The sequence below is a fragment of the Anarrhichthys ocellatus genome, unplaced genomic scaffold, assembly GCF_004355925.1.
Source record: "Anarrhichthys ocellatus isolate YVR2014 unplaced genomic scaffold, GSC_Weel_1.0 scaffold11, whole genome shotgun sequence".
Classification (NCBI taxonomy): Eukaryota; Metazoa; Chordata; class Actinopteri; order Perciformes; family Anarhichadidae; genus Anarrhichthys; species Anarrhichthys ocellatus.
In genome coordinates this window covers 6,087,017-6,111,405 of record NW_022280041.1, presented here as the reverse complement: position 1 = coordinate 6,111,405, position 24,389 = coordinate 6,087,017, and the positions used below count along the sequence as shown (strand labels likewise).

The 24,389-nt window shown below is 41.6% G+C and overlaps 2 protein-coding genes across 2 annotated transcripts in view; both read right to left on the bottom strand.

Annotated features, from left to right (window-relative positions):
* Positions 1 to 2,921, bottom strand: part of LOC116385809 (glucosidase 2 subunit beta-like) — a 96,612-nt gene extending 93,691 nt beyond the window's left edge. The window contains exons 1-2 of the mRNA XM_031851543.1: positions 2,101 to 2,921; positions 1,585 to 1,701 (exon numbers count right to left, since the gene is read on the bottom strand). Of these exons, the coding sequence (XP_031707403.1) occupies positions 1,585 to 1,701; positions 2,101 to 2,182 (199 nt within the window). The 5' untranslated portion in view covers positions 2,183 to 2,921. The remainder of the gene's footprint in view (positions 1 to 1,584; positions 1,702 to 2,100) is intronic.
* Positions 2,922 to 4,318: 1,397 nt separating this feature from the next.
* On the bottom strand, positions 4,319 to 6,098 carry LOC116385810 (doublesex- and mab-3-related transcription factor A1). The gene is made up of 2 exons (XM_031851545.1): positions 5,516 to 6,098; positions 4,319 to 5,260 (listed from the first exon to the last, which is right to left on the bottom strand). The coding sequence occupies exons 1-2, from the start codon at positions 5,991 to 5,993 to the stop codon at positions 4,467 to 4,469; spliced, it is 1,272 nt and encodes a 423-aa protein (XP_031707405.1). The 5' UTR covers positions 5,994 to 6,098; the 3' UTR covers positions 4,319 to 4,466.
* Positions 6,099 to 24,389: the final 18,291 nt, after the last annotated feature.

Genomic DNA, 24,389 nt, shown 5'->3' with positions numbered 1-24,389 from the left:
CCCTTTTCAACAGGCGTCTGTACAGATGATTCTGCCGTATTGTTTTTGATGTTTTAGGATTATTATTTCCACCGGTTTAAAATGAACTTGTGTTCAGTAATGGCAGCAGTGTGCAGTTTAAGAAACCCTTTTTATTGTCATATAAATGTGTATATACATACACAAAATTTGACTTCTGCATTTGACCCATCCCTGTATATAGGGAGCAGTGGGATGCCAATGACAGGTGCCCGGGGAGCCAGGGTTCAGTGTCTTGCTCAGGGACACTACGACACGTGACACGTCCCAGTCGAGGATCGAACCATTGACCCTGCGGTTACCTCTTAAGCCAGTGAGCCACGGTCGCCCCATAAAGCGGTAAGTGAATACCTATTAATACCAAACATGGAAATTGGATACAAAACTTGAGTTCTGGGAAATGATTACCTCTATAATTTTTCTGTTTACAGGGCACTGGACTGTATCAGCTGCCAATATAATAATTCATTCAATTCTTGCTTTTTCTGGCCTCGTCTGCAATGAGTAAAGAAGCTCATTAGGAGGCTTATATCTATGTTGCATACAATATTATGGTTTGGATTTACCCCAGCAGTATGGGACAGCAGAACAGCACAATGTGTACACTACAGACAGTGGACTTAAAATGATTTAAAGGAGCTGTATTTAACATTCAGAGCAAACAACCATTTTTTATGTACATATATGGTGGAGTAACGTCTACCTGAGCAGAGAATTAAGTCGCTCTCCCTCTGTGTGTGCTCTTCTCCTTGCTTTACTTTGCTTTTAGTGCACGTTAGTGCATGGGAGCGTGCCCCACTGGTTAGCTCACAGCCGCCGCATTGCATTGCACTCATACGAGGGTTAAAGTTGATATTGCCCTCCCAACAGACAGCGTTGTAATGGAAGCACAGCACCCACCCTCCGGTTCGACCTAAGGTAAACACTCTTAGCTCCGTCAGCACCTTTAGCTCTGATCCGCCGCCGCCACCTCGCCGTCTACATGTTGAGAGCCACTGTGAGGCAATCGAAATGCCCCAAATCTGAACGACCGACCGACCGACCGACCGAATACACAAAGTACAGAGAAGCTCTGATTACAACACACAGAGGGAGTTAGACTTCATTCTCTGCTCCATTATATCCTTTTACCAGTTGACATGTTACCTAAATAAAATTGACTCATGCCCTAGTCTCATGAGGGCGGAAAACAAATGTCTGTTTATAATATAGTCTGAATAGAATATGGTCCGCTTGAAAATGTAAAAGTGTGAGTTTATTTGATAGAAAGTGCAGTCCATCCCGAGATCAGTGAAACCAAAAGACAGACGGGGAACAGACGGTATCGCAAAGACACGGCACACAAAAGCAGACTGGATGTCTGTTGTTATGTATATTTAACTGAAACGCTTGCATTCTCAAAAGTATTGAGTTGAATTCCACACAACACATCTAAAAAGTCAAGTCAAATATTATTCATCCACAAAACAGAAATGAATTGTTAACAGTGCATAGGTCGCCGTGGTGAAACACTGTTTGCTAACCTTGGTAAAGAGAGACACACTCGCCCATACGTTCACTTTTTACCTGGTTCGTCAGAGCCGTCTTCACAGTCACAGTAGTCGTCGTTCACCTGCTCAAAGGGAATGATCTTGGAGCCGTCGATGCACAGAAAGGACTTCCTCTCCCTGTAGAACCGCTTGTCTGTTAGAGGATGAAAACATTACTGAAGGATGCATGTAGATGGCTTTCAGCTGCAGCTAGAAACGTAATCAAACAAAGGACAATACTTTGAATAACATTTTGCATCGACAGCATTTATTCCAGGATAAAAGCTGGATGCTTGAGTCTGTAAAGAAATGCTAGTGGAACTACTAAATAAAAAGATAGGTCTGGTTTTATGGATGCCACCCAGAACAAACTTTAAACGCTGTGTACTGGTGTTACAAGCTGTCTGCAGCAATGACAACGTCGTGGCAACTTGTTGTACGTGTTGAAGCTAAAGAGTTGTTAAAAGTCACAGCACGTTACACTATACAGTGCAATTGACAATGTGATAGCTAATTAGCCTTGAGCTAGCTTGAAGGGGGAGAGTGAACTTACAGGACGAAGATATTCCTCTTATTTTCCGCGAGTCTACGAAACCACACCAAAAGACAGCGGCGATAATAACGTGGAAACGCATGTCAGGTGACACACTTATAAACCTTCTCCCTCCTGCAGTACAACAACCCGCTTAACTGTGCTTCAAACTCATACATACATTTAAACTGATCGTGTCCTGACTTCCTGAAACATGCGGTCACGTGATGATCCTGAGCCTTCCTATTGGTTTTTATCCTAGCCATGTGCGACCCTAGCCATATATTGACCAATTATGGGTGAGAATGGTTTTCTCCCTCAAAAATACATTTGTTCATGTTAATAATTAGACTATCGACGTTTTTTTAAATGAAAAGACGGGCACTGTTCAAGCCTGGTTGGTTAATTAACTTTAATTGTAACGAACACAATGGTCAGGATCTCCATTTAATACTTCTAGGCAACTTTTACTCATAGTAAACATGTCGACTGGTACTAGAAGGACAAGCAGGTGTTATAATTAACACTAACGATAGCACTATGCTATTTAAGTGTCCCGGTGATCTACAGCGATGACAACCTCATAGGAACTTACAAAATGTTGTATTTGTTGAAGCTGAAGAGCTGTTAACAAATCACGCTACACCGTGAAGTTTAATTTACAAATAATGTGATAGCTACTTAGCCTTAAGCTAGCTTGAAGGGGACAGTGAACGTACAGGAAGAAGATATTCCTCTTACTTTCCGCGAGTCTACAAAACCACACCACAAGACAGCAGCGATAATGACGTGGGAACGCATGTCAGACGGCACAGAATGTAAAGAAGCTACATTCTGATACAATGTAGCTTCTTTACATTCTAATAGAATGTAAAGAAGCTATATTCTGATACAATGTAACTTCTTTACATTCTAATAGAATGTAAAGAAGTTACATTGTTGCCTTTTCTTTTCTTTTCTTCCCACAAGAACGTAATTTTGTCAGGTTGATAAAAAAGTCACTTTACTTCCTGACAGTTATTTTAGCTTGTTGTAGCATTAGCATGTTTGGTCTCGTAGTGTCTCTTTACATTATATTCCTTAAACAAGGCAACAGTCTCATGACTAATTAGGCAGACACAGTTGTTTCGGTTTTCGGTGAAAAAAATATTGCGATCTCCACCTCTCCTGGAAGCGGCGGCCCTCGTTATCGACTTTCCTTTTTTTACCTGCCTTAGCCATGACAGTTCAAGGGTCAGAGCAATTTCAAACAGCCAGACAGTTACAGAGTGGTGCTGCCACCATGAGGTAAAAAGAGGAATTGCATGTTGAATTTGTATGATTTATTCATTCCGTTTTGAATGTGCTGGCGGGCCATAAATAATGCATTTTAAGACAGAAGGTGCGGGACATATAAAATCTGCCCGCGGGCCGGAATTTGGACATGCCTGATATAACGTTACGTCCAACATTTAGACTGGCCATGTCCGTACTTCCTGAAAAATGCGGTCTCGTGACTGTTCCGAGCCTTTCTATTGGTTTTCTGTCCATGCCACGTGTGATTCTGTTGACCAATCATGAGTAAGAATGGCTTTCTGCCTCAAAAATGCATTTGTTCCCATTCTTATTCTTATCTTCATGTTATACTTTATGAAAGTTTTTTATATATATAAAGACGAGCATTTTACGAGCTTTGTAGGCCAGATTAATTTATTTGTAATGAACACCTTTCACGTTTTCTAGTTTGTAAGAAGTGCATTTTGGGTAGCGTGATAAATATTGTGACCAAATGCACTTCTACCCAGAGCAAGCACAGCAGGTAGTCCGGATATTCCATCTAATACATCCAGGAGACTTTTTCTCAAGCAAACATTTTGACTGGTCATAGAAGTGTTATTAATAACACTAACGATGGCTCCCAACTCACATCTGGTATAGGCTGATTAACTTAAGCAGATCATATACTGCGACTGATGCAATTTTGTATTGCAAAGCTTAAACATTCTGAAGTTTAACTCATTCATTAAATGCAATACTCAACTAATTTACTAAAATGTAAGATTGTAAGTCTGAATTTTGATTCTAATTTGTAGCATGCGTCACTTTAACATAATGAAAATAGGAAGATGGGTGATTTTTTTTATCTCACATGATAGATAGATAGATGCCATATTGATGTTACTAGCACAGAATCACGAACACACATAAAACAAGACCACCTTTTGGTGTTTTTATTAATAATAAACAATATTTACAACATTTACACTATAACAAACAAGTCTGGAAAGTAATGCAGTGATTTCAATCAGCACTTTAAGGTTTGAGGCATTTGAAAGGGGATTTAGAGGTAAATCTGAAAGCCAAGTCGAAATAAGATTACTGATTTATTTTCTTTAAATTCTCATTTGTCATTTTTCACTGCTAGGTCTTGTGTAAAGACCTGCACTACTGCACAGTGACTCCTTGCTCTGAAGGTAAGAGAGGTCTCTGATCATGCCGGGGAAGGAATAGGAGTCGAAGGGTGGACGTAGTGGAAACACCGGCATCAGTCCAGATGTCACGTATGGTGACATAAAACCTGCCACACCACCGTTCGCAGAGGAATAGGCCAGCCTCAAGGGGCTGACCCCAAGGCGGGGGCTAAGCCCGTACAGACTGTCTCCCCCGGCGGCCGGCGGTGGCATGTGGAGCGGAGAGAAGGCAGACTTGCTCCCCAGGCCACCGAGCGCTCCGGGCAGGCCGACAGAATGCCTGAGTGCATTCGGGTGATTAGACGGAGACACGCTGTCGGAGTCAATTTTGTTCTCTCTGGAGCTCAGCACCAGTTCAATGGATCTGACAATGTCGCCTTTGCACGTTCTCACCATAGACTCCAGGGTGTCCCGTTTCTGATGGGGGAAGATCTTGGCCATTATGTCAGTGGGGTCCCGGTTCGGGCTCCGGTAGTCCTTGGGTTTCTCCGACTCGCTGCCTGACTCCGGATCCGAGGAGGAAAGCGACCTCTCCGGGCTCTCTATGTGGTCCGAGCCCTGATCGAACACCGGGGACGGACTTGCCCTGTCTTCACTGAATGAGGTGGTGTTGTCCCGGTTTGGAGACAGATCTTTCTTGTCTATTGGAGAGGGCAGGTGCGCGGGGTGGTGTGCAAAGAGGGGTCGGCCCAGGAATCCGTTATAAAAGCTGTACTTGCTCAGTTTGTCATCTGAAATGCAGACCAAAAAAAAAACACGTTTGAAGCAGGATGTGCAAGGTTCAGTGTAAGTAAAATGCTTGAAACAATGCCGTATTTTAAAAGTAAATTTGCCCTCATAAACTGTCGTACTTTGGGATTAGGCTACTTGAAGGAAACACAAACAAACTAACATCTAACTGTGAATTACATTTTGGGACGGTTTTCTATTTATACAGAAAAGAGTTAAAACAATCTCCAAAGTAATAATTTGTATTTATAATTTACCATCTTTTTGGTTCTCTGCTCCAAAAACATCAAAACTGGGAGCTGTCGGGGTGTTTCCGGTAGCTGCTGGCACCCCAGGGCCTACGGGTGACGCCTGAAGGATCCCTGTTTCCCCGATCATCCCCGAGCCGTGGTACACGAGCCGAAGCTCGCGGGCCTCGCTCTCCTCCTGAGCCTGCTGCCTCCTCAGCGCCACCTGCGCGGCCATCACCCGCTGCCTCTCCGCAATCAGGGTGCACTTTGCGCACACGCAGTCTCTCCAGCGGCAGAAGCGCTTGTGGCCCTTCAGCGCGGACACCACGCCGTGGTTCCTGCACCGGGCGCACTTCGGGGTGCGCGGGTATCCCCTCTCCAGAGCGGGATTGCACGCTCGGAGGAAGAGAGGTGGCGGACGCAGGAGGGAAGCAGGCACGTGCAAGCCCCCGAGAGGACTGGCGGAGTGGCCGGTCAGTCCGAGCGGCGTGATCCTGCTTTCCATCGCCCGAGAGGTTGCAAACACAAAAGTCTTAAAAGTCCAATACAAGCGTACTCAACCACTAGCGATGCGGCCTTCTCTGAGTGACTGGTGCGTCTCTCTACTGCCACTAGCACCCTGAAACAACACGCCTTAAGTGTCCTCTCTCCAGGTGGTTTGACATGTAACACAACACCCTCGTCACACCCCTTTCCGCTCCAGCCTCTTAACAGCCCACCCCGTCATATTTATTTGCATCCCGGATGAAAAGTGGACTAATCTGATGCAACTGAGCCCACATGCAGGCCAATCACGACGAGACTTTGTGCGATCTGTAATTTGCACTTTTAAAAATTGTGATCTGCAGGACATTATATTGATATTTGTATTGAAGTTTCCGTTAGTTTAAGAGTCAATTATGAGCACAGACAGTAAAAAAAAAAAAAAAAGGTGTTACTTTGTGATTTGGGTGGGTAAACAGAAAGATAAATATGTTGCCTCAGGTCAGCTGGATACAATTAGCCACTTTGGTCACCCTGCTGAGCAATGAATATTCACTGTTAGGGTGTTTTTAACACAACAATGGTCCTAATGGACACAAAGGCAACAGGCAATTATCTACCTGGTTATTCTGTTCAACGAATTACCCTGACAAAAGACCCATCTGTCAACAAACACCCGGCAAGATCGGTGGATCACTAATCACACCTTGTCACATGTTGCATTCATATCTCTCCATTCAAACAGGATCCAGTTGCACGCAGCAGATTGCCTTACCGTTAGTGCACGGAACACAACTTGAGCGTAATGACACAAAACACAGTGGCAGTCACCAAGGGAAACACTGTCAGTCGCGCATTTGCTCGCATGCACTCTGTCTTCCTCAACTCTTTTATTCTTCTCTTTCCTATTCCCTGCAAATGTGTGCAGCTCGACTGAGACGCCACACCAAAATGGGAACTAACATGTTAATAATGGGAGTATCTCTTAGCTAGACGTCTCCTTATCGTCCAGATGTAAGAGTGAGACATCAGTGGCTCCTCTTGGTCTCCCCTGTAGTTCTGACTCCACTAGACTCCCTCTGAATAATGGATGCGGGTTAAAGAGGCGCTGGATGGAAGCACTCAACCCCCTTGTGGCGTTTTACCGAGATAATGATTCCCTGAAGGGCATCTCTAAGGAAGGTCTGCTGCAGCAGAGGCCAGGAAAATTGCTTACAGTATAATACACAATGATTTGATGCAGGAGCTATTATTAGCCATTAATAATACTGCTTGTCACACACACACACACAGGCTGGTAAGTGTTTCAACTTGATAAAAAGACGTTTGCTGATTTTGAGAGCAAAACGTCAGTGACAGATAGTCTTTTTTTTTTTCTTCCTCCTCACATCCATCTGTCCTCAGGTGACGGGTCTTATCAGCAGCATACCTTTCCAGCTGCCCCATTACAACCATGCATGTGTGCATATGTAAAGAGCAAACACATATTGTGCAAAAAAAACAAAAAAAACGGGCATTTGTCGTAACAAAAGCATCCAGATAATAAAGAGGGTTTGAGAAGCGAGTCTGCTATTTGCAGAAAGATGTCCCGCAAGTTAAAGGGTCCGGATGGATAGGGGTCGGTACAGACTCACTACAGCTGTGCAGGACACGAAGATGATTTGAAATGCATCCATCAACACAGAATGCCTGAAAACTTAAATAAAGGCCAGTGATGCAGATGCTGTGTGGACGCACATGCAGCTTTTTTTTTTTTATCATTTCATCCACTGTGAAGTTGAACTTGAGGTTTGGATTTGTGGCTGGCAAGTTTATCCAGGCCCGTTAAGCTGCTCTCACCTGGCTTTTCATGCACACCACTTAGGCTGTTTACGTGGACCAGGTCCAGCTTTTTATTGCAGGAAGGGTGGCTGGAAGCAGCGTGCCGTTAACAAGCCCATGTGAGTGTGTATTGAGCTTTTGAAAAAAGGCTCTGTTTCAGTCTTATTTATAATTACCCTGAGGAGGAAAATGGGACAAAAACAGCGGTTTCGGAAAAGCCTCTATAAATTGGATTACGGATAAAAGCTGTAGTGTTATATTTACTCATTTACCGCCTCTTCTGTTTGTCTCTGGATCATAGGATTACTACAAGGCTGAGCCAGGATCGTTGTTTAAAGTGCCTTCAAACCAGATCAGTTTCACCTCGAGACAAGGTCATTTCTACAATTAATCTGTGTCATTCTACCCTTTCATCATAATCTAATAAACAGAACAACTATACACTGCAGTTATCTCTGCTGTATAGAAAAGCTTACGTCCAGTTCCACGGTTTGTACGACGTTCTAGTCCCAATTTTTCCAACCTCACTCCCTACACAGAACGAAGGGATTAGAAGGGATAGGTGCAGTTAGAGTAGAAATGGCCAGACAGTGTCCTAATTGTGTTCTTAACAGATCTGCTCATGTCAGATACGGTGTTTCATCACAGCAACGTGCCTCCAAGGACAGGGCTTTATCAGTGCAGCTTCTTATCTGAAGCAAGGTGGCTGCTAATCTACTCACACATCTCACAAAACCTGATTATGTCTCCCACTGTCAGAGAGATGGAGATGAAGAGGGAGGGAGGTGGAGAGGTAAGGAGGTATGGCAGAGGAGCAGAAGCCCATCATTAAACAGTAAATCATTGCATCTGGACGTATATCTTTTATAGTGTCCTTTAAAGACATGCACATTCAGATTTCATGTCACGTTCATAATCCAAATAGTTTTGTATGTGAGGTCATTGCCCTGCATCTGCAAGTCCTCTGATGCACAAAGGGTGAACATCAGATCGCATTTTGTTGCCAACTCTGAATGACAGAAAGAAGAAATCTTCATGTGAACCGACTTTGACATGGAAACAGTTCAGCGCCTTGAGTTCCAAGACGGCGGCATTGTTGCAGAAAATACAGCACTCAAGTTACAACAAATTCCCCCTCTCTTTCACCGTGTGCAGGGTCTTGACCCTTGTGTGTTTACTTTCTCACCCGTCACTTCACACCCTTGTCATTTAAGTGCCACACAGTAGCCTCCACTCTGATGGGTGAATGGCTGCCAATGATGGCCATCGGTTTGGTCAGTGATCAGCAGATTCAATCACTTGAATTTCCCTTTAGAGCAAGTCTTTGTCATTGACACTTTGTTGTATTAAAACTCTGTGGAGAAAACGAAACAACACAGAAGCTGCAACTTGTCTTTTGTTTTAAAAGATGCTGAAATGCCTCGAAGAACTGAGTGGAAGTATGGTTGCGTCGGGGGAAATTTGCCTAAACAGTGTGTGAGATTTTTTAGGATTTTCCGAAACCTTAGTATCAAACACCGGGAAATATTCCATAAATATCTCACAATGACACACAGTGACGACACTCACAAATCATCGTTTGGTCACAATGATGTTTATACAAAAATAGAGATTAGAGCAGCTTTAATTAAACTTTTTAATACACGGCTTATACTTGGAATGGAGTATCTTCTAATTGAGGTTTTGACTTTTCATTTCTCTGTTCTTCTTTTAGATCAAAAAAAATATTCTCTAAAGATAACGGACATATTATTATTATTACAACCCATGCAGAGAAGAAGGGAAGCATCCATACTGCACTCATACACACACCTGTGCATTTGAATGCATGGTACAATAGAGTTTCCTCTTATTCCTTGCCTATCTGTCTCCTGCCATCTCCTTCTCTCCTATTCAATATTCCTGCATTTGCTCTCTTTCTCCTCCCCTCCCACCTTTATTGGTGGTCTGTGTCTGGTAGGTATCCATCAGGGCCCCTCACTTAGCCCGGCAATGCCTCAGTGGCGGGGAACAATGGTGAGCCCAAAGACTGCCAAGTTTGCTCATGAGCATGGATGTGTATGTGTGGGTGTGGGTGGGATCTGAGTGCACCCATGTGTACCGGTTCTAATCATGCATATTACATCTGCATCAACATGGTGCATCTATAAGGAGATGCAGGTTCACTTTTAGGTGCTTTAAGTGGTAATTACGTGTGTGTGTGTGTGTGTGTGTCTGTGTGTGTGTGTGTGTGTAAGGGAGGTTGGCGGTGCGTCGGAAGGGAACATTAGTTCCTTGAAAGGTTCTGGTCAGGTGCCAATGAATACAACCTTCACTGTCTAAACAGGTTGAGATTTAACCCCGAGAGTTCCTCGTTCTGCGCTTACTCTGGCAACACTCTCTATTTGTTTCCTGTCAGAGACGCGTCGTTATTTAATGACACACTTGCAAGGAGATCTTCGCAGCTTAACAATGCATAACTGAGTGGCAGATGAGCACAACCCTGTGTGAAGGATTGAAAGAATCAAGTTTCTAAGGGTGTGGGGTTTTTTTTTTCATGAAAATGTGCCACTTGACAGACGTTGACAAGGAAATGGATGTGTTAATGAGGGACACAATGTGGGAAAGAACTCTCTGTTGGTACTTTGCAAATATGAATATATGCATTTACACCGGGAGTGTTTGTGTGATTATTTTGTACATTGACGTAGGTTTAAACAATAGGTATTAATTATTTTAGATGAAATGCAATACTTTGGCTTGTCACTGGACTGAAAAAAAACAAGAAGCCCCCCAATGAATACTGGAGAATCTGGCTCCCCTCATTCTCATATATAAATAAGCAAACAATTGGACCTCCAAAGCGTTGTTTACAGGGTCTCGAGTGAAGGGGCATGTCGACATCTTATTGGCGAAGGATTCTGGTTAAGTTTGCTGAAAAGATTTCCTCCAGCTCTGAGGTTCTTCAGGTGTCTTAAAGAGCAGACAAAGAGAATGTTAGCTCCTTACAAAATGTGAGATTGGCAGCAAAAGATAAATTCAACAATATTTATGTTATCTACACCTCATACAGTTGTTATGGCAAACATATTAGTGTATCACACATCCAGCTGATGCAGAGTAACATTACAATGCTTTACCTGCAACCTTAAAATGTACAAACGTGTTATTAAAGTGTTTCACTTTTGCAATACCAGGTCACAGTGAAACAATCTTTAACATGTCCAGATTGCAACAAGTGTGTAAAAAGGTCAGGAGACCATTGAGAAGAAAAACGGCAAACAAGGAAAGGCACAGGTGAAGCAATAAGAAGGAGGTGAGTAGCGTGCTATCAGATGAACGAAGAGCACAGGAAGAGACATCAGTGCTGCACATCTCTGCCAGGGTGTTATGGGAAAATATTCTAGGCTTTCAGTTACAGACAATAACAGCTTGGAAATTGTTAAACATTGTCTCTGATAGCAACTGGCATCTGCAAACAGATCAGATGTGAGTTGCTACAGAGATTAGAGGAAACATGAAACCGTCGGAGAAGTGGAAGCTGAAAGAAGTTTGTGTGCGTGATGCTTTGGTTAAAATATGTGTAACTCTTCCTGTGTATGTGTTTTATTAAAAATGTACTGGTTTGAATCCAATGGCAAACATTTAACATTCATGTACACAACATTAATCATTTGTGGAGTAACTTTCCATGAGGCAGCTGAACTGGATTTGCTTTATTTGTTTTAGCGCAGACCTTGAAATACCGACTAAGCCTGCCCTGCTGTCCTTGCCCCCAGCATACCTGGAAAAAGAAACCACTGAGACAAGATAAATCTGTTACAGTTGAACTGAGGGATCACCATAACTTCAATATTTTTTATCTCATGTTATTTATTTGTTGTGCTGTTGTATTTTTTACTTATGACTGTGCCATTGTTCCCACAGCACAAATTACTCGGCAGTCAGTCAAATGGAGGCGTGGAAAAGCACATATGCTGGCATCAAAAATGTAACGCTTTTTTATTTGATTAAACAAACAAGATATTGAATTTTAAAAGAGCCAAGAAATTCTGCTAAATGACTGTAATGTAACAGTAGGGAAGGCTCTGAAGCAGTATTTAGACCTTCTAAATAGTTTTGGTTCTTTTGTAATCACATTTCTTGACTGATTTGTCAAAAGAAAGTGGCAGACATTTTTGTTTTTGCACTCTGATAAGTTGATTGTTGGGGATCAATCAGACGATCAGTGGCGAAATTAACACTAACAAACTTGCAACTGATACATACACATACCTTTAAAACTCTTCAAACTGTTCATTATTATTTGTGCTTTTCAAACTGAATTCAATTTGGCATTACTGTTCATGGCACGGCATCGTGTAAACGTGGAAATCTGGATTTCAAGTAAGATTACTTTCCTTCACATTTAGCAATGTTGGAAACAAACCACAGCAACATGCATCTACATGGACCGACACCTGGTTAAGGTTCAAAGCTACTGCGGAACCACAGTCAGTCAGGTACAGAGACAGAGGAGCAGATAACAATACACACTACAGTCTATTCAGAACTATAGACTGCAGAATGCTGGCTGCATGCAGATTAAACTCAGATAGAGGAAAAATACAAAATAAAGTGCTGATCACAGGTGTGAACAAAGCACCATTTTCAAAAACATTTACAAATGGGGGACGCTGTGGATCTTTGGGGGACTTTTTGAAGATCGTACTCACATCTACAACACGTAAGATAAATGGTATCTTTTATCAGTTTGGATGTTGTACAATTGTACAACTGGAGTCCCAACATCAATGCGGGCTTTAGATTCTAAGAACTGCAACCTTAAGTTCACAGACTTCAGGAGATTTATCTGATCATGACGCCTTCAATCGCAAACACGGCTTATCATCTTCATGAAGCTTTGGAGAGTGTGAGAAAGTAGTCCCCCTCATTTGAAGTTATAAAACTGTTTACAAACTTCAGAAAGCTTTGATAGTTTGCACTTTTATCAGAACTTAACGTCTGTGAAGTCGATCCAGGATTGCTTCGTCAAACTAAGTACATTTAATATGATACCTGTGTTAGTCGGTGTAAATCTTTCAAGGTATTAGTGTTTTTAAAATTCCATCACGATCGCCAGTGACACACTGTTGGCACGAGGTTGGTAAGAATCTTCAATGTCTAACGAGGCAAATAACAGTCACCAGTGTTTCCTTTCAAACAAGTCTGTGCTACGTATCAGGGTTTTGTTTTACAAAAGAAATACCAAGTTATAGCTATATTTATGCTGGCACATGATTCCCCTTTTTGCCAGTGAGTGACGATTCAGCCTCTGGGGACAATGTCCAATATTTGACGAGTTTCGGTGTTGCCAAGCGAGTATCTGGACCGACTTCCTCCTCCTTGTCCCATTCATTGTTTACAGTCTGATTGTTTCACAAGTAGCAAGGTAACAATCAGCAGTTGTCATCGCACAAAAGCTGATGTGTTCCCAGATTGCATTTTCGGCCAATGACGTTCCGCCTCTTTTGCTTACAAATATTAACAAACAACAAAGCGTCATCTGCAAATACTGTAATGTTTTGATAATAAACCATGTATTTCTCCTTATTATTATTATTTAGTGTATTTATTTTACTTAGTTAGTTCAACCCCATAAATAATAATGTGTTTTAAGAGAAATGTAACTCTGTAAAGATATTTATTTGTGTCAGCATGGTGAGGAAATGTGGACGCATCTGCAAAACAATGACTGACAATATATTCAAAGTGTTTTCACTAAAATGTCTGCTCTTGGCATGACTAATGCTTTAATGATAATGGTTGCAATTTAAAGCACTTAGTATAATTTAGGCAAAGAGCATAGTCTGTTTTGAATATATAAAAATGTAGTTTACTTTTTCAATATTTAACCAAAAGTGCAACCTACCCCTCGCCTCAACCTAAGTGATTAATTAACCTAAATCTAACCACAGGCGGGGCACAGAACCAAAATCCTGCCCTATGTCATACGTCCACAATCGACCCCAACCTCCTACCTATGACTTCTATGCCGTTCAGGAACATAACAGACATAACCAATGTAGCAATTACGTTTCCTCAAAGTATCCTTTTACTAGCAGGCCATATAAACCATTTCCTAGGACACGAGGTTGCATATACCTGTCACCAAAACATGCCCCATGTCTTTTCCTCAACACAGGGTCACTGCACGGTCAGATGTGGTGTTTGGAGGGCTTCTAATTTTGGGATCAGGGCTTAATGAGAGGACGAGAACACAACCTGCTGGTGAGAACAAGGGGGACGGCCCCAGAGACGAGGCGTACGAGGACGGTATACAAAGGACAGCTTAGAGGACCTCTGATGTCACCCCAGCACCAGCAGAGTGGCTCATTGAAACTAAAGTGCCTCTGCTGCGTTGCTTTTGTCTGATTCTTGTCAGGCCTGTTCCTCTCCTCTAATAATAATAATTTGTTTCTTTACAAGTGTTTTCTTTTAATCACAGGCCTCGTTTCATCACCTTTTAGGTAGTCTTTTTTATGAATAGCTAAAGGCTGAGCGTAGGTGGGAATGTATTAAATTAAAGAAAGTTGTGATTAAAATGACCACATGATTCTCGCTGGATGTCAACATACATCATTTGAAGTAATGTTGTAACAAAGAAAAAAGTAGCTCTTAAACCAGAGCTTCATTGTCTTCATCAGTGGATGGAGTTTACTCTGATTTGATTTGAGGAAGATGAAAGATAAAAGAAAACCAAAGATTCTGGCTCAGGATCTGCCGAGGAAGATTGTTAGAAATAGTTGAATGCTTTGAAGAAAAACTGTAAGGGGACTTTAATTAGGTTTCTTTTTGGTCTTACTACATATTCTAGCACTTTTGTCATCTGTTGTGTAGTTTGAATTATAAAATATCAACTTATCTAATGCCACTGGGTAGAATTATTGTAATTAGCCTTTAGCCCGTTAAGCTAATAAGCTGATGCATGTTTCCTCTTTTCCCTCTGAATAGGACATTTTAGTTTTCATCCTGAAATTTGACAAATGTGTGTCCCTTTCCTAAGACATGGCTTTGATCCTCTCAGCGGAGGCAGGGGGCTACAAGGGTCCCCTAAGGGATGACCGCCCCCCCCAAGTGGGAGAATTGTTTTTACCCCAGCTGTGATTTGCTTGTGCTACAACATCTAATTCCAAATACTATTCTGTCAAATCAATGCCTGGACTTTGTCTTATTAAGACCGGTTTTGGTTTCCTATACCAAGCAGGGTGCTTAGACCCCCCGATGAGAGAGGCAAGCTGAGGCTGTCCCTTACAACAAAACAACACGCCACTCCACAACAGCATGATACTTCCTCGACCAGCAAATGAGATGAAAGCTTTAAACCACGAACATAGTGGTTCGAAAGGCTATTGAAGACCTGCTGCCCTGCTAGCACGGAATAAAGATGGGCTGTGTCCACCCGCCACAAAAGCCGAACACAACAGGGAAAGACATCAAAGCGTGATTTTGTCGGGGGGGGGAAAAACACTATTTGTAGAGGGTTCCTACTGAGAAAAACGCAGGTGAATTTTCAGGTAATAGCACATTGCTGTTAAGCGCTACAGTTTATTGTTTTGTTTCTTTTCCATACAGTGATAAACAAACTTTCACCTCATACAATGTGAGCGACTTTATATGCAGCCTTCAGTTTGCTAGGAATTAAAATGAGTGTGTGTACATATATTTATGTATATATGTATATATATATATATATTCTGCTTGATTTTGACACCTGCAAACAGGCTAATGTGATCCTGCCTCAAATGTGTTGCTATGAATAAGGGGACAACAGTCGAGCTTTTTTTCTCTGTCCACAGGTGGATTTACCTGACTGTGTGCAATATGATCGCTCTTTGATCCAAGTGAAACTACAAGGAACAAGCTCAGGTTAATAAGGTGTGAAACGCTTTCAACAGGAACCTTTTTTGTGGTACTTTGAGTGAACGGCGCTCCCAGGAGAATTCAAAAAGTCATTCAACTAGTCAATGAACTGACAATATGTGCATGAAGATTAATATACTACATCCTGTTAAACATGCCTTTATTGTGTAGTGTCCTGTGTTTAAAGACAGGCGCACAGAACAATAAAGTAAATCATGTTAGGGTGATGTCTGAATATTAAAATGGTTGGGAAATGATTGCAATTGCATTTCAGTATAACAAAATGTAGACAGCATACAATACAGTAAGTAATCCATGACCATTTTTAATGCCAAGATGACAAGTTTATCAATCTCTGTTTAGACAGAGAGCCAGAATGTTGAGAACTTTAAATGAAAGTTGTTATTTGGTGCATCTTGTTAATTTGGTATATGGATTATTGGCACAGAAACACTGATATCTGTTGGATATGAAAGTGAGGATGTCATGTCCACGATCTTGTTGTGAAATTCCAAAGGTTTTGGGATAAACTGCCTGGCATAATCAGATTTTGCCACGCACATGAATGTTTATTAAATGGGCTGCAGTGAAGTGTGAGTCAGAATGCAGCACATTCCCCAGTTTAAGTAGTAGGAGTGTCAGTGGAGAGACAACAAGAATAAAACAATGCTTATCTTTGATCTAATAGAACGAGAATATAATCCACATGTACTTAATCATTACTCATTACTTAACATTCAATGATTAGAGGTTACTGTGACTGTTCTGCAGCCTCGTATTAGATATTCTGCACAGTTCAATTTAATTTAGAAGCATTGCGCTTTAAGCTTTCACGTCCGCGGTGCCCTCAATCATCTCCTGAATAAATTCTGCTGAACCCCGATGAACAGTAATTGCCATCCATCTCAATATGTGCAATGTCAGTAAGCTTGGCAGTAAGGGTACAAATGTGAAAATGCAATTTTGAATTTGCAGGCGACACATGCTCAAGAGATCCCAACCTCATGAATAATTCACAGGCACGAGAATAATGATGGCAGAGAGAACTTTGTGTGAATAATTGCGCGAGTAGACTCATCAGCATTAGGAGTGTGTGTGGATCTGTGTAAATCTCTTTTCCTTTTCTGCAGCAAATTATTATGCCCCCTGGACGATGAGAATAATAACAGGCAAATCACTCACTACTACTTGTTTTTTTCTTTTTGCTTTTTGCTCCTGCATATCCAGCAACAATTGACTCATGCCAGTTTGACAGCAATTGTGAGCAGATCCGGAAACGGGAGAACCGTTTGTTCCACTTTTTTTTTATTGTCTGTGGGCGAGTTTTAATTCACACTCTCAACTCCCAGCATGCCTGTATTCCTTCCACCTGACTGTGCTCTTTCGGCAGCCCTCTGTGCCTATGTGACCGTATATTGGCCTGGGCATCCATTCAGGGGCTCTATTTTCTAGGTGATTGAATCTGAAAAACTTAACGTTGTAATCCCCAAATGTTTCCTCTGTGTCTGAGGGAGGGTCTACATTGTTAAAAAACCCCGGGAGACCTGCCCAGTTGTGTGTCTGTCATGCTGGGCATTAAGAGCGGTGGGAGGAGAAGGAATTTAACAGGTGGAGGGATACCTCAGGAGCAGGGTGGACCAGATCTGACCAGAGACGATAAATGTGACACTTTTCCCAACAAATCAAGCCAATTTGTCCCAGTCAATCCTTATCTTTGTTAATCTTTGAGATCAGACTGGTCAATTTGTCAAGTCAGGCCTTTACAGTTTGCAGTGGACTATCTCTTCTTCTTGTTGGCATTCAATGCAAAAAAATATCTAAATATAAATTCTCATTCATAAAGGTATTATTTTTCATGAAATTTAAGTTACTGACAAAATCAATGCAAAATGAAAGTTCCTTGTAGTATAGCTTTAGGATAGGATACGCCTTTTGCAAGACCAGTGTTTTATTTAAACTAACAGTTAAGGACACTCTCGGGTGCACAAAAGCAAAGTAAAGTGGACAAAAGTCCCCAAAAAAAGGAATAACAAGGAGGGAAGCAACAAGGTAGAGAGCTGCTGTGACAGGCGGCCGACCGTTCAGCGCTCAGAAGTTTAATCTACTTAGCATATAAAGAATATCTAAAGCAGCTTCTGATGGTTTTAGCAAACCATCCAAATGAATGCGTCTCCTTAATGAGCTCCCTTCCCCTCTTCATCTTGGAGGAAATGAGCAATGCCACGAGCAATGGCAGCGATTCCATCATGCTTCATTCATTGCCGCAGATAAGGACCACCACATTAGTGCAAAGGTAATTATTTTGATTTCTACGAGCAGGTGGTGATGGAAGCGGGAGAGTCCGTGATCAGACTCCAGAATATCTCCAGATAAACATCAGGGGCTCCGAGACACGCCGACACCAGGCCCTGCGACGCTCACCGGGAGCCCCCATATCTCTCCCCAACCATGTCATTACCCTCTGCATGTTGTGGATAGCTATAAAGGCTAAGGGGCTGGTGAAATTATTGTACTCTGCTCTGGGTTATAGCTTCTACCAGCATTAAATTAAGTAGTTTCTGGCAAATGGGACCAACAGCATTGATGGAAGGAAAGAAATTTAAACTGCAATAGGCAGACTAGTTTCTATAGACAGCCATAATGGAGCATGCTTAACATTGGGTTCAGAACTGAGAGCAATGTATTTAAGCAAGAGAGTTTTTATTGTTTGGAAGATAATGATGATTGTGTGCATTTGTAAAAAACGGATTCATTTAATGAGATGAAACACAAGTCAGTGAGCTTTAGAGACGCTAGGTGGATTGTTACCTTCGGATGGAGCAATGCTAGCTGTTTCCCCACCTGCCACCAGTCTTTACGCTAAGCTAAGCTAACCGTTGGCTGTAGCTTTATATTTAACGAACAGAAAAAATGACAGTGGTATCTTTACCAATCATCAAACTTTTGACGTAGAGTATTTCCCAAAATGAATCCGTCAACTTTCAATAAAAAAAATAGTTGCTGTGACATGTTGGCAGATGTTGGCAGATGTTGGCAGATGTACAGTACATTCGTGACGAATCTCTCGCACCATAATCTACTCATCTCCTCTCTCTCTCTCTCTCTCTCTCTCTCGCCCTGTGGCTGTTGCAGCCTTTATATGGAGGTTTCAAGTCATCGCAGATAAGCTACGTTTTCACGCTGTTAATCAGATTGTCCTGACGATCTGCTCCCCTGCAACAAGCATAGTTCGGCATGGTGCTTTCCTGCGAGACATTCACCTCAGATCTAATCCCCCTAAGCCCTCCACTCAGTGGGACTAATAGGAGTTGGCGGGCATGCTTTGGATGAGTTATTACGGAAAGATTATGATTGTATGATGCAATGTTGAAAAAAGGTCAAGGGAGCTTACTGGCAAAACTTCCAAAGAAACGTCACGTTGTTTTACAAAGTCATATCACAACATTACAACCATGTAGTTTACATTTCCATTGAAACTTGCTTGTGTTTGCTTTTTTTTCCAGTACAGCCTGCTTGACATTCATGCATTTAAGTGAAGTTAGGGAAAACTTTGCTGGAAGGCACAACTCCATATAACATAACGTCACAAAAAATCTATAGACCTCTACTGACATCATAAAATAGTTGAAAATGCCAATAACTGTAGATTGACAGAATATCGATTAAAAAAAAAACAATAATGAGAACAAAAACCACAGATATTGGAGAATAGTTTTGTTTGTGGCAACAAAAAAGGAGAGCTTCAATTACCCAGGGATGCATGAAAATGGCTCCTTCAGGGCACCAGTCCTCCGTCTTGCCTGCAGTCATTAATTAGATCTAATCAACACCGCAGGGAAAAGTTACTGTCAAGACTAATTAGCCAAAATGGAGCTTCTGTAATGGGAAACAAATGAACAACAACAGTTAACTGTAGCAGCCCGCTCCACACTTTATGACTCATTCAGTCTCAGCGGGGGACATTTTTTGCAGCAGCACCGTTCAGAAACGATGTTAGCACTTGATTACTGTTTTGAGGGAATGTCTGAATATTAGACACATTAATAGGTCTTGAAAAAGACACTGAATGGGAAGTATTTTTAGATATGTATTGTTGAATTTTCCACCACTTTGGGCTTGTGATCATACACACACACACACACACACACACACACACACACACCCCTGCCAGGTTGCCCATTGTAAGCACCATGCAAGCTTCCCTCCAACCACAGGCCTCAGAGGTCATGAGAAGTGTTTGACTTAATCCTTCCTTCGTCCCCAACACTGCTTCTGAGAGTCAAGGCAGGGAGTAAGAAAAAAAACAAAAAAGGAACCTTTGTTTCTCCCACAGCGCTGCGAACAAAAGGGGGTTGGGATTGGGAAAAGCGTACATGCACACCACCTGCAATTAAGAGCTTAGAGTTCGTCCTCTCGGCACAAAACCCTCCGCGACCGAGCGGAGGAGAGGAAACGTCAAGATTAGGTGGGAAGTGCTACGTGGGTATTAGAAGAACTTGTGAGAAAGGAGACGTTTGTCACAGAATATTACTTACAGGATGCTGGAGGACAGTCACCTTACACCCCGTGGAAGAGTAATTGTGGAGGATTTGATAACTAGTGGCTATTGATGACGATTAAGCACTTTAACAACCTGGGTTGAAGGTGTGCTCCACGGTCACACAGATTAAGAACAAGCCTCTGTTTGTTTGCCCATATGTTGGATCGAGTCATTAAGATTAGACATCTGGTGAGGAAAAGAAGGTGTTAAGTTGTCATGAGCGGCACAAAAACGCTGCTCGAGCTGCACCGCAATGACCCGTTTACAGTCAAATGTCTGCAAGAGTCAGCCTGGTGATGTCAAGTGGAAAGTTCTCTCTGCTGAAACATTTCCCTCACCTGAACTTTACTGGAAATGTCAACTTCATCAAAACAAAATTGGGTCAAATGCACTGAGTGCGAATTAAAATCAGCCGAGGGAGGTGAAATTATTGTAATTAACAGCTCTTCAATCAAGCCGGAGTGTTGGAATTATAGATTCATGTTTTACATTTATTGCTGAACTCCAAGGCCCTTCTTAGGTAGTACAATATGACGTTCATCCACAGAAATACAGACACACTTGTGGACCTTTCGGACAAAGTTTGACAACTTTGTGCGAACTTTTTAATCACAAATCGCTTGGCGGGGCCGACACGATTATTTTTAATTTATGTTAATTCTTACCAAAAGTCCTTTCTGTGAAGACCGAAAAACACAATGCAATAAGAAAATAGATGTGAAGATATGAGCGGATTCTACATACAGTATTTACAGATATCTTGAAAAATGTTTCGTTAAATGATTACATTGCATCTTATATGATAAGGCCAGTTGGTCTCCGCCAACTAAAAGACATAATAACCACTGCTGTTTGCTGTATTTATTGACAAAGCTCATGTTGGAAAATAGCCATCTTATCCCTCATTTTGTTGCTCTGAAACTCTGGCACACAGGGACCTCACTGTATGTTCAGACAGGGACTAGCAGTGGTGTAGCACTATCATTTAATTCTGTGAGTTCATCTGCATGGGCCTACCGGGGTTGTTTGAGGGATGGCCCTGCATGGCGCCTGGTCCCGGATCATTTATAAAACCCACATACCAGCCATGCTGGTAGGCCCCGGAGCAGCGGAGGTCCTGTGGTGGGTGGCAGCACCAGTCCCAGCAGAGGCTCTAGGATGTCGACCAAGGGAGACGTGTAATCCCTCGCTCGAAGCTGGAAAATAAATATGGAAGGGTGAATGAGGGGGATAGGGGAGAAGACATTACCAAGAAGAGAGCCAACAACTAAGACGCAGATTTGTCTTTATTTTATTCCACGAGTTTCCGCAGTAATCTTCATATATGGGATGCTGTAAAAACATTCAAGCCATCAAACTATGCAGAAAAGACCAACTGTTGGGCCTTTCAATAAAGCCTATTCCTGCAGAAATGAATTCATTCCACTTCTACCATTGTGGTGTTCTTCCAAAAGCCAAAGCTCTCAACCAAATGGACCTGCACACATTCCTTCACTTCACAGCATAAACCATTGCATTTATACATGCAGGATTGAGAGTCCCTATACTTGATTTGAGAAGGCGTATTAACACCACTCACATTCTGCCTTATACGCTGGCACTCGCAAAGTGCTTTAGGTCACTCTTTCCTAATTTGGATCAATTATCCCATTTCCCCTCTCTGACACAGTGTTCCTCATTCAGCATAATGCACCGGCTATTCGTCAGCGCCGTGTAATGTGTAATGTGCTCGCCTCTTCGCTATTCGTGTACCCTCGTGTCAGGGTGACTGAATGCAAGCTTTCTCTACTGTCTGAGGCTCATTTGAAATTTAAATATTGCCTCATTGCCGAGTCTCAATAATATTGACTTTCACGTCCTCTCCAGAGGCAGCAGGGATATATTGGGTAGAGGATTGTGTTTTGTCTTGCAGCATGTATGCATCTGGGGCTTTTCTGGACTGCAGTCATCAGATTCAATTCAATTTATTTTTGTACAGCCCAAAATCCCAAAAAAAAAAGCCTAAATATATCAGTGTTACAGTTTGCTCAACATGACTTAAATCCCTAAACTGCAACTCCTGAAAGAATGTTTTCTAGTGGTTTTAACCGTATGCACATTAAAGTGTCCCCAACCAGAAAGGGAAGTAGACACTGCAGCTGCGTCTGTGGTCCACTAGATGGCGTACTACATCACTGAAAAGGGTTTCTGTCATCGGAGTACACACATCTTCAGGACATCATATCATAAAATGTTTGATTAGCAATGACAACTCAGAGAGTTAGCATTTCTGCTGTGACAAATATGTATTTCTAGAAATCCTGTTAATTCTGAACATCATGGCTAATATGTTACATTTAGACTACAGTATGTTTAATTGTTTTGTCTACAAAAGACCTAAAATATATTCAGTTTTCAGTGATATGAAGCTCAAACCATCAAATGTGTTGTGCTTTTGCTTGAAGAATGACTTAAAGGTTTCTTAATCAGTTCCTTACAACGAGCGAGTCCTTCATGAACACTAAATATTCAACCCAACTATTTTGGTTATTTCTCACGATGGATTTCTGTATTGGTGGGTATGGCCTTACATTTCTCACTGGTTTAAAGGTGGGCGGGGCTCAGCTGGGAAAAAAAAAGGGTGATGTCTTTCTGTGCACCTGTAAGACTGTTGCATAATTTGAATCATAATCTAATGACAGGTGTGGGATTGAAAGCACACACAATCTGAATGTTCAACTCTGAACAGATAAAAAGTTTTCACAGGCTTTCAATGATTCATTTATTATCAAATTAGTGTTCTGCTGATCAACGAAACAAAGATTTTACCAATTTATCAAGTTGTATACCAATTGTTTCAGCCCTACTTCAGTTATCTAAATCATCAGTCATCAGTGAGCCAGTACGAATATGTGGCATCTCACCACAAGTAGGCAGTGGTGTTAAGTAACTAAGTGCATCTACTAAAGTACTTTTTCCGCCACTGCCTGCAGCGGAGCTTTTAAAAAAAAAGAAAAAAATGAAATATCAATTACTGTAAATAAAAAGAAGAATCTGCATGATTAGATTACAGGACTTTGATGTTTTCCACGGGGTGGTTGTGAATGTAGACATGTAACCCTAATGTACACTGGAAAAGTGCCAGATGTGGTGCGAACGTTAATAAGATTAATTGAGACCACTGGGGCGCACCATTATGTAAAATTATCATTCAACTAATTATATTAACAATAGAGTCATTAGTGAGATTATATAGAGCCACATCAGTGTATGACATCAAAGTGTAACATCAGCCCCCAGAGACACAGAGAGAAATATCTACAGGCTGCACTTGTAACATCATTAACAACATGGTGAAGGTGGTTGGGGATGGGCAGGCAGGGTGTGTGTGTGTTTTTTCTGTTGATAAAAGCATATAGATAAAACAATAATTGCATCCGTTTTAATCAAATTATGGTTGTCAGGTTGAACTGGCATCACAGTGACAGTCTATAGTACAAATTGTGTCACGGGAACGCAATGAAGAGTCAAAGTACAAACTGTCTTTATTGACAGCATTAAGAAAGGATTATGGGTTGGGAGACTCAGCAGTAATCAGACTCTCACTACTTTTTAACAACATTTACAGTCTGAGATACATTGCAAAACGCATCATTTATCTTATGTAATTGTAATAGTACATTGTAGTCATATTTAAAGTAGACTCTTAAGGACAACCTAGCCAGACTATTTCACTGTTTACCCAGTCACACCCCAAACCTCACAGCTATTATTTCAATGCCTATGTGTTACTGAACATTGAAAGCTCATCAATCAGACAAATTGAGCACGGAAATTGTGTTTCCCCCCCCACCCCCCCATAGATTAATCCTCCAACCATCTTTTCGAAACAACATCCATCACGCTATGTGAGACAAACTGCACTCATTCATCTGCAGATCTTTGTATGTATGGATGTATGTATGTATGTATGTATGTATGTATGGATGTATGTCTGGATGTATGTATGTATGTATGTATGTATGGATGTATGTATGGATGTATGTATGTATGTATGTATGTATGGATGTATGGATGTATGTATGGATATATGTATGAATGTATGTATGGATGTATGTCTGGATGTATGTATGGATGGATGTATGTATGTATGTATGGATGTATGTATGTATGTATGTATGGATGTATGTCTGGATG